Source organism: Oryzias melastigma, linkage group LG7 (assembly GCF_002922805.2).
Source record: "Oryzias melastigma strain HK-1 linkage group LG7, ASM292280v2, whole genome shotgun sequence".
Lineage (NCBI taxonomy): Eukaryota > Metazoa > Chordata > Actinopteri > Beloniformes > Adrianichthyidae > Oryzias > Oryzias melastigma.
Genome location: NC_050518.1, coordinates 24,979,617 through 24,989,732, shown reverse-complemented (window position 1 = coordinate 24,989,732; position 10,116 = coordinate 24,979,617). Strand labels below are relative to the sequence as shown.

Below are 10,116 nucleotides of genomic sequence, written 5' to 3'. Positions count from 1 at the left end.
GAGGGATCTCCGGTCAGTCAAAAGGATCTTCCATTAGCCAGAGGGATCACTGGTTGGTCAGAGGGATCTCCGGCCGCTCAGAGGGATCTCCGCTCGGTCAGAGGGATCTCTGGTCAGTCAGAGGGATCTCTGGTCGCTCAGAAAGATCTCCCGTTAGCCAGAGGGATCACTGGTTGGTCAGAGGGATCACTGGTTCGTCAGAGGGATCTCCGGCCGCTCAGAGGGATCTCCGGTCGCTCAGAGGGATCTCCAGTCGGTCAGAGGGATCTCCGGTCGATCAGATGGATCTCCCGTTAGCCAGAGGGATCACTGGTTGGTCAGAGGGATCTCTGGTCGCTCAGAGGGATCTCCGGTCGGTCAGAGGGATCTCCGGTCGATCAGAGGGATCTCCGGTCGATCAGAGGGATCTCCGGTCGATCAGATGGATCTCCCGTTAGCCAGAGGGATCACTGGTTGGTCAGAGGGATCTCCAGTCAGTCAGAGGGATCTCCGCTCGGTCAGAGGGATCTCTGGTTGGTCAGAGTTTTCTGGTTGGTTCACGTCTCTAAAACCCTCAGAGGTGATGTGGTATTGAACGGCCGTGTCCATGCAACAGGGAGATTTAACAATGGCCGCCACTTGCCGTGACCCCTCCCACTGCAGAAGGATCCTGGTGGTGGAGGCGTGGCCCCAAATCTCCCCGAGGGCTGGTACCAGATGTGATTGGCTGTCCTGCAGCCGGGTCGTCATCTGATTGGTGATTACCACAGCGATGTTGTGACGTGTTGCTATGGAGACGAGCTGCTGGGCGAGGCCTTGGAGTAGGCGTGTCCTTAGCGACAAGTCATCAAGCTGTTGCCGGAAGGGGAAGGCCACGCTGTCAATCACGAGGAGGCGGACTCTCGGCTGATCCCGCAGGAAGTCTGGCAGCAGGTGGAGTTCAGCCAGCAGCTCCACGTAATCGTGGCAACGCACCTGAGAAGGGAGGTGACAGCATGAGTCAGCATCTTCATGATCTGCTGATCTCACTACAGGTGATCCATGTTCATACCAAGAAGATGTTGGACAAAATGGACTCCATATCGAAAGTCTGCATGGCGTCTTTCTGCTCGCCATCCTCAGCCACAAGCGAGAAATGTCTGACAACGGCAGCTGCAACGTCACCAACTCTCTGAAGAACAAAGCTGCCCTCGGTGTCCATGAAGATCACCTGACCCTCCAGACCCCCAAAGCTCAGAGGCACCTGGACGTCCACGGACAGCTGCAGGCTGGGAGTACAGACAAACCAAAAGGTCAACCAAGTAGACCACAAGAGCAACCTGGTGACCCTGCCACCTAAAAAAAACTGCTCACTCAGCAACCTGTCAACAGAAAGACCCGCCCACCCCAGAGATTTACCCAGAGGTTATGGGTACAGGGGCCACTGCAGACACCCTTTGTGAGTCCATCACAAGTAATGATCAGAACACACTAGGGCTGCCACCATTAGTCGACTAATTGACCAATAAAATAGTCGGCAACTAATTAGACATGGAGTCAGAGTGAAGTAAAGTTGAAAGTTATAACGGCATTATGCTAACTTTTTGGACTATTTTTACATTAATTAAGGTTTTTTTTAGGCTATTTTGGAGTTTAGCTAATGTTTAAGCTACATGCTCACTGTTTTGGCTAATTTAAGCTTTTTCTGGGTTTTTTAGGCTAATTTGGAGTTTAGCTAATAGTTTAGCTGCATGCTAGCTATTTTTGGTACTTTAGGCTTTTTTGATTTTTACGCCATTTTGGGGTTTAAGCTAATATTTCAGTTACATGCTAGCTCTTTTGCTAACTTGGGAATTTGGCATTTAACTAATATTTTATCTGGCTATCAGCTTCAGCGTTTTTGTTATCGATTTCAGCTGTCGTCACTAGCATCCTCAGCGGCCAAATTTAGCTTACAGCATTCATACTAGCACTATCGCAGGTAATGCTAGTGTGAATATATCTAGATTTTAGTTAATTTAAAGCTAATGATGGTTAAGATGTCTGTTTTACATCCAGTTTGTGCATAACCTGATTAGTCGACTACTAAAATAATCGTTTGTGGCAGCTCTAGATTACACCTTTACCTTGATTACACACAGGAAGCAAACTGTAACCGTTCACCTCTCTGCTCACACCTTATGTGGCTCGACTGGCTGCACCTGTTGATGTTAACGTGTCTTCCTGCAGGACCATCAGAGCTTTATGTGGATGTTCACACTCACACCCTTCTAGGTGCTGCATCACTCCAGTGCATTTATCCTGTTTATGTAACTGTGATGTCAGTGTGTACCTGTGTTGTTGACCACACATCAATCTGTGCATTGTTTTTTTTCCCCGTGCTTTCCTCACCACAGCTGTGTTTTTCCGACTCCTGGCGCTCCACAGATTTCTGTCACCTTCCCAACAGGAAGTCCTCCTTTAAGGGCGCGGTCCAGCTGTGAGGAGAAGGTGGTGATGCTTCCACACTCTTTCTCCCTCTGGAGAAGCTCCAGAGCCGTGACAGCTTCACCTCCTCCATGGTTGTTTGCAGTCTCCAGCTCCACCTACTGTTCAGAAACCGCCTCTGCAACAACAGACGCGTTTCCAGTTCAGACAGACTGTGCTGCTCTCCTGTGTGTGCATGCAAAACAGGCAAAATGTCTCAAGCTTTCTGTCTTTGAAGATAAAGGGGGAATAAGTCAAACTCTGATCGTCGTTTGATCATTGTTAAAGCTGTTCTTAGTGGTCCTTTCATTATGATTATGCTGTTTTGAGCCAAAATTTACCCCCAAAAAAATCATTTTCTGGGGCATAGTTTCTGCAGAGCAGCAGGAGTTCATTAAAAATTCACCTCTGAATTAGGGGAGTATTGTTGGCCTGGACGGAGTAAGCCTTCCCCATTTCCCGTCTTCCATCCGTTTACAATCTCCTCTGTTCACATACAGCTCCTCATACTCCAACCTAACATCAGCAGTGCAACCAAAATACTGAACAATATTGAAGTTATCCCGCCGTACACTTTAGATCCAGACTCCAGCTCAGACGAGGAAAACAAAGACGTTCACGGATCGTCTCGTCTGTAAGTGGATGCATCAGAATGCAATTTCCATCAGCATTTTTCATCTTCTCCTGATTTGCAACAATTTTAAAGAAATACTCAGAAATTAAATTTTAATATTTATTTTCTTTGGATATACGTCTTCAGAAAAATGCTACAAGAACATGTAGTCAATGAAAAGACTTTCATTGGAGTTGGTCATGTAAAGTTTTCATCATTTCTCCATCTTTTTTAATCAAACTGTGGGAAATCAAGAGCAGGCAAAAAAATGTTTTGAAAAACAGTTTATTTCTGATGTAGAAAATACACAACTTCCTGCTCAGCTCCATTCTAATACATCCACTGGCAGACAAATACATTTTCATTTGAGGTGGAATCTGGATCAGAACAGAACAGCTGGATAGAAATAATATCACTCACCGCTAATGATTGGTTAGCGGTGTGAGGGTCTGTAAGCTAGAGCATGTCAACAAATCTGCCCATAACTCAAAGGTGAATTTCTACTGAACTCATGCAGGAACGTCCTAAAAAACAACAGAAGCTTAAAAAAACAATGATATGATCATAATTAAAAGATCATCTTTTGAAAATAGAATAAAAGATGATGGAGAGCGACTATAAATGCTCTGTTCAACAATCAAATTATGGAAAGATTGTAAATTATTCTACAAACATTTTGTTTTTGGTTATTTTGTACAAGGGAGATTCAATGCAGAGAAAATGTTCATAGTTAAGTTACTTGTAGTTATGGCTAAATATTTCATCCTTATGTGTAAATATGCTAACAAAAAACTGTTTTATGTTGTTTGTGTTTTAAAAGAAAGAAATAACATATATCTGTATATAAATGGTATTGAATCCAGCACTAACAAACTATCTTTCACTAACTGTTTTGCAGTTATTATGGCTTTCTTGTTCATTTTCCTGGGAAAAATATTGTCGACTGTAAGTGCAATATTTGTCAATAAAGTTGTTACAAATGCTCTGTTCAAATACAGTCATCTCGCTACCAAATCACGACGGATGGACTCCAAGAAAGAAGAAAATCTGTCAGATTCCGGGGACCCGCTACATTCCCAATGACGCTTTAATGGGTCAGAACCGATGCCCTGTCATCCTCACCTTCCTCGGTCCGGTCCAATCCGTGCACCCCTGGGCGGTACCGATTCGAACCGTAGCGGGACAGAGCTATTGGATCATCGGTGAGGCTGAAACCAGACTCGAACAGAACCAGACCAAACTTCAGAACCTCCGCTGAAGTTTCAAACTCCCCGCCGAGATAGAGCTGAACAGCTGAACTACAGAGCTCCCACAATGCCTTTCGCCCGAATCAAGTTCCGGGTTAAGTTTCCGGTGTGGGTGGTGAAATGTGCTTCATTTGTAAATATTGGGGGGAAAAATAGTATTATGGCACATAAGTATGACGTTATGACAATTAGCAGACTCACGCCGCTATAACCAGACGACAAGAGGTTTCTCCATCATATGCACCCCGTTTGGAATAAGAAATATTTTAAAAGTTTCTTTAATCTGATGCACACGACGAGTTACCTACTTTTTTTCTGTCCAAAATATGTTTATTTGTAGCTAAGAGTTAAAGAATGTATTCCAGTCATGACTGAATAATATCTTCGTTTAATGTTTTGAATAAATTATTTACTTATAACACTGTGGTAATCATCCAAAATACTCTATACTTTATTTAAAAAACAAAATATAAATTTAAATTGTTTTATCAATTATTTCAAACTTTACTCCCAAGTTATTCCAATTTTAGACTTAAGAGTTCCAACCACTGGAATTTATAGGAATCCATCTCAAATGTTATTAAAAACGTCTTTGTTTTTCCCATTGAACTCGTCTATTTTTTCTGTATCTAAACTGTGTTTTTGTTCATTTTTCTACTACTTACCAGTATTCAAACAAACGTATGAATTTATTTTTAAAATTAAAATAATTAGCTAAACACATTCTCTTTTTCCTCCTCATCGACATATTCAAAGTCACAAAACATATGTTTACAAAAATAATGAGAAGGTAACTAAAATATAAAAGCAGCAGACAGCTATGTACAAGGAAAAAACTACGTCAATAAATATGTTTTTTTTTTTCAATCGCAGACCTTTTATTTTGAAAGTACGCTTGGTCTCCTAGTGATGACGTAGACCTCCGTCACTCAGCGGTGACAAAGTGGGCACGAGGATCAATCACAAGAGTTGTTTTTAGTGCTTTTAGGCGTCTTTTTCGGAGCTAAATCTTTTATAAAACAAACAGAAAGGTCTGCTGGGGGCGGGGTCAGCGTCTAAGCCACCTCACCTGGATGTTTTGTCAGGTACAGATGTTTTTTTCTTTAAAAACCTGAATCCATTTGTTTAGATTTCATCAGCTACAACAAGAATTGCATTGTTAAACTATGCATTTCACTTAAAGGTAAGAGTCTGATTACAATATTTAGAGAATCTTACAGACAATTACCAAACAAGACTGTTTCTAGGTTACATTTTACTACAGATTGTTACCAAACTGCTGGGGAAACCAAAATATTGCTGGAGACAGTGTGGCCATGTAAATGCTAACCACGCCCACGTTTTTTGGTTTTGTAAAATGACAGTGTAATTAAAACAATAGAAGGTATACCGGGCTACACAATAACCCAGTTCTTTCTCCCAGGGCTCCTACCCAAAAAATGTGAACAAGAAAGAGGACAAATATCTTTTCAAAATGCTCTAAAGTGATTCCGAATGCACCGGTGTCGACCCCAGGGATGCAGATTCTCCTCATTTGTTGTTCAATAACACGATACCTACAGAACCAGCAGACTCCAGTCACAGATCTGATCTGAAGCTGGTTCATGGGGACCACTAAAGGTTGTGTCTGTTTCTGCAGAAGCTCCAGGAACTCCGTCCTGGTTGTGCAGAAAGCAGAACGGATCCATGAGAGCATGGCAGCAGCAGCAGATCAGCCCTGCGTCAGCGCTGCAGAGTCAGAGACACGGAGGTAAAAGATGCTTTCACTGTCAGAAAATAGTTTATCCTTTGATCTGTTATTTTAGAAAGAACATTAAAACGAGTGATGCCATGAGATTCAGTTTTTAGAGCTATTAATTAGTCCTGACCTGTAATTATGGCGGCCACGATCAGTCGACTAATTGAGTATTAAAATAGTCGACGACTAATTTAAGAGTCGATTAGTCGCTACTTTATATTATATGGAGTCAGAGTGTAGTAAAGTTAAAAGTTCTAATGGCATTCTGCTAGATGTTTGAACTGTTTTGGCATTTATTAAGATTGTTTAGGCTAATTTGGAGTTTAGCTAATATTTCAGCTGCATGCCAGCCGTTTTGGCTAAATAGGCTTTTTCCCCTTTTTTAGGCTAATTTGGCATTTAACTAATATTTAAGATGACTATCAGCTTCAGCGATTTCACCTGTCAGCTCTAGGATCTTCAGAGGCCAAATTCATCTCACATCATTCACTCTAGTATTATCACAGGTAATGCTATAAATCTAGTTTTTAGTTAGTTAAAAGCCAATGAGGGCTAAGATGTGTGCTTTACATCAGCTTGGCGTATGACCCAATTAGTCGACTAATCTGAAAAAATAATCTGTGATTAGTCGACTATTAAAATAATAATTTATGGCAGCCCTATCTGTAATTGATTAAAATGTTTTTAACCTAGATTTAAAAAAAAAAAAATTTGATGTATTTTCATTTCAATTCATGACATTTTGTACAGTAAAAGATCAAATTATCTAAAAAAAAAGTGGTTTACGTCAGCATGGGTGATGTAGGAGTGATTTGTGCATGATCATTCATTTCTGATCATGCACACCTGCATCCCTAACCTACTAAGGGAATCCTATGGGGAGGTTGAGCACAATTTTAGGCCAGAGTTGCTTAGAATCTGTGGTACGTTGTCTCTGGAGTAAATGAAGACCACGTTCTCTGGAGGCTCCTCACAGGCGAGTTTCTGACCCGAGTTTGTTTCTGTGTAGTGAGATGATGGCGGAAGAGGAGGGAAAGAGCTCGGCTCTGGATGAGGACGAAGCATCCGGAGACGATCAGCCTTCAGAACAAAAGAAAACCACAACTTCCTGTCAGGGCAGGAAGTGCGTCCCAGGTATAGTTTACCTGGGTCACATTCCTCCAAGGCTCCGCCCCAAACACCTGAGGAACATGCTGTCGGTGTACGGAGAGATCGGACGGGTCTTCCTGCAGCCTGAAGGTATAAACACATACATGGACACACTTGTTCAAGTATAAGCTGGAATCAAAGCCCCAACTTGAATAAAACTCCTTGAAATCGACTTTTTTGGATCAGAAAAGTCGAGATACGTGTCATGAAAGTTCTTCTTTGCCCAAGAGAACCTGAACTCCACTGACATGAGTATGAAGGAAGGTATGCCTGTGATCTTCGTTTCTTTTTGCTTCCACAGACCACCAAGTCAGGAAGAGGAAGAAGAAGTCTGGGCTGCGGCGGTGCGACTTCACCGAAGGCTGGGTGGAGTTCAGGGACAAACGAGTGGCTAAAAGGGTGGCGGCGTCTCTCCACAACACGCCCATGGGAACCAGAAAACGCCAGCGGTTCTCCTCAGACCTGTGGTGCATCAAGGTAAGATCTCTCATCCAAATTCTTCCAGTCATCAGTACTCAACGACCCCTTTATTAGGTCCACTTGCTACTACCGGGTTGGACCCCTATTGCATTCAGAACCGCCTTCATCCTTGATGACAGAGATTCAACAAAAAACATTCCTCAGAGAGTTTGGTCCAAATTAACATGACAGCATCCCATAGTTGCTGCAGATTTGTCAGCTGAACATCCATGATGCCGTTCTACCACATCATAAAGGTTCTGTTGGGTTCTGGTAACTGTGGAGGTCACTAGAGTCCAGAGGACTCATTGTTCTAGAAACCAGTCTGAGATGACTCTGGAGTCTTATCCTGCTGGAAGTAGCATCAGAAGATGGTTCACGTTACATTCTGGCTGGCCCAGGTGTGCAGCGTTCGACTCCTGTCCTCCTTTCACTTAGTTTTTGTGATAATCAATCAATCAAGCATGTGGTCGAGGTAACACCCCGCCCCCTCCATGTGTCTGCAGTACCTGCACAGGTTTCAGTGGACTCACCTGAGCGAGCGGCTGGCCTATGAGCAGACGGTGTTACAGCAGCGACTGAGGACAGAAGTCTCTCAGGCGAAGAGGGAGACCAACTTCTACCTGAACAACGTGGAGAAGAGTGCCCGCATGGATGACAAGGGGCGGAAGAGGCGGAGCCAAGCAGAACAGGTTCAGGGATTCACCATGAAGGTGTGTGTTCAGCTCAGATGGAAGCAGTCTTCTTCAAAGTGTTTTTCTTGTCAGGTGGACACTAAGCTGTGGGAGTTCACACAACATCAGACGGAGGAGGAGATCCAGAAGAAGAAGAAGAAGCAGAAGGACTCCATTACCCAGAAGAACCAGGAAAAAGCGCAGCTCATTCAGCAGAAGAGCCAATCAAACGTGTCGCTGTTGTGCAAGATATTCAGCTCCAACCAGTCACAGTGAGGTCGTGGGTCAGCTCGGTTTCCATAGAAACCAAATACAAATCAAACCTAGACCCCACCCCCATCTCCAGTTCTTTTTACCAGTCTGGACTGCTTCTGAATCGATTGAACTGTTTGATGCTGTTAATAAAAATCCATATGTATATTTACAGTACTGGTTCATTTTAAACATTTTGTTTGGACACACGTTTTTGCTGTTGCCTTTTTGTGTTTTATGTAGAGCTGTCAGGCGATTAAAATTTTTAATCGCAATTAATCGCATTGTCCAGAGTTAACTTGCGACTAATCGCAAATTAATATGTGGCCATATTTTAAGGAAAAAAATGTGTGCTTCGTGGAATTTAGCAGTTCTACATTAATTATGGAAACAAGAATGGCAAAATTAATAGTTTTCATCAGAAATACTTTATTTTGTAACATTGTATTGAGATAAGGAAAACTCTGTTGCTTAAATGTGGCTCAAGCTCGTCTCCTGAGATAAGATTGAGATCAGTTTGAGCGTCTCATCTTTGTATCATTCTGTGATCATTTGTGTCTTAACTCTTACTCCTAAGGGACCTTTAGGAGCAAGAGTTAAGGAAAGATGAGCAAAGACATCACCAAGACAAATGAGCTTAAATTGAGATAAGCTTTTTGAGCAAGACTTAAGAAGTGGGAGAAACAAAAGAGATCTCATAATAGTCTCACTCTGATCTAAACTGTCTCAGCTATTTTAAAGGATTAAAGAGAAAAGGGTGAGACGCTGATGAGACACATCTGAGAAGGATTAGCTCTAGAAGAGATCTCATTATTGTCTGTTTCATGTCTCTTTCATTTCTCTTGAATGTCTCACCAAAGCCATTAATGAGAACGATTTGAGAAACAGTAAAAACAACACTAAATATGTAAATGATACATTTTATTTGGCATTCGACCAGCACCATCAGTACAACATTTGTATTGGGATAACAGCATTAAACTCTTTACATTTTTTTAACAAAATACAGAAATATAAAACATAAATGAGATACAAAAATAAATTAAATACAAGCTCTGACATTGTTTACTAAGCCCCTTGTTGAAAAGTCGGTTTTAACAAAATAATTTTTTTAAATAATTTAAAAGTACTTTAACCCTTGTGCTCTCTTATAGGGTCAAAATGACCCTACCATTGCATTGATGTGTGATCTCTCCCATAACAAATGTGGACAGGATCTTATGTCTGCCACGGACACCAGACAAGATTAAAAATACTTAGAAAAAAACCTTCAGGGTGCTGTCCTGTAGGGTCCAGATGACCCCACTTTTAATGTAAACATGTCCAGGATAGCACACGAGTTAAAACCACCAGGCTTCTTAATGAACTATTTTGGGTAAAACCAGAAATACATTCACAAAATTGTGTCTCATTATACCCGGAGATCTAACTTTTTCAAACTTTTTTTATGGAATTGCATTAAGTACATGAAATGTGGCGTACTCAATCTGGCCGACGTGGTGATAATGAATACTTCTAGATTCTAAACACACTGACAGCACTGCTGAGGTACAAGGAAGA

At 42.0% G+C, this 10,116-nt stretch overlaps 2 protein-coding genes across 4 annotated transcripts; one reads left to right on the top strand and one right to left on the bottom strand.

The window, feature by feature from the left end:
- Positions 1 to 7: 7 nt before the first annotated feature.
- On the bottom strand, positions 8 to 4,039 carry rad51c (RAD51 paralog C). Its single transcript, XM_024292121.1, has 4 exons — positions 4,034 to 4,039; positions 2,350 to 2,543; positions 1,031 to 1,247; positions 8 to 954 (listed from the first exon to the last, which is right to left on the bottom strand). Exons 1-4 carry the CDS (start codon positions 4,037 to 4,039, stop codon positions 478 to 480), a joined length of 894 nt encoding a protein of 297 aa, XP_024147889.1. The 3' UTR covers positions 8 to 477.
- Positions 4,030 to 8,730, top strand: abt1 (activator of basal transcription 1). 3 transcript variants are annotated; one of them, XM_024292623.2, is made up of 6 exons: positions 4,030 to 4,239; positions 5,924 to 6,034; positions 7,032 to 7,261; positions 7,473 to 7,648; positions 8,137 to 8,322; positions 8,398 to 8,730. In XM_024292623.2, the coding sequence occupies exons 1-6, from the start codon at positions 4,142 to 4,144 to the stop codon at positions 8,578 to 8,580; spliced, it is 984 nt and encodes a 327-aa protein (XP_024148391.1). In that variant the 5' UTR covers positions 4,030 to 4,141; the 3' UTR covers positions 8,581 to 8,730. The 3 variants fall into 3 exon arrangements, with proteins under 3 accessions (XP_024148391.1, XP_024148392.1, XP_024148393.1); XM_024292624.2 differs by lacking the exon at positions 4,030 to 4,239 and adding an exon at positions 5,184 to 5,369; XM_024292625.2 differs by lacking the exon at positions 4,030 to 4,239 and adding an exon at positions 5,184 to 5,467.
- The last annotated feature ends 1,386 nt before the right edge of the window (positions 8,731 to 10,116 follow it).

Excerpts from the sequence above, each read along its gene's own strand:
- abt1 (XM_024292623.2), top strand. The coding sequence starts at position 4,142 with ATGCCCTGTCATCCTCACCTTCCTCGGTCCGGTCCAATCCGTGCACCC. Across the intron at positions 4,240-5,923 it reads ACAGAGCTATTGGATCATCG|AAGCTCCAGGAACTCCGTCC; the intron begins GTGAGGCTGAAA and ends CTGTTTCTGCAG. Across the intron at positions 6,035-7,031 it reads GCAGAGTCAGAGACACGGAG|TGAGATGATGGCGGAAGAGG; the intron begins GTAAAAGATGCT and ends GTTTCTGTGTAG.
- rad51c (XM_024292121.1), bottom strand. Across the intron at positions 1,248-2,349 it reads GTCGGAAAAACACAGCTGTG|CCTGCAGCTGTCCGTGGACG; the intron begins GTGAGGAAAGCA and ends CTGTACTCCCAG. Across the intron at positions 955-1,030 it reads TTTTGTCCAACATCTTCTTG|GTGCGTTGCCACGATTACGT; the intron begins GTATGAACATGG and ends CTCCCTTCTCAG.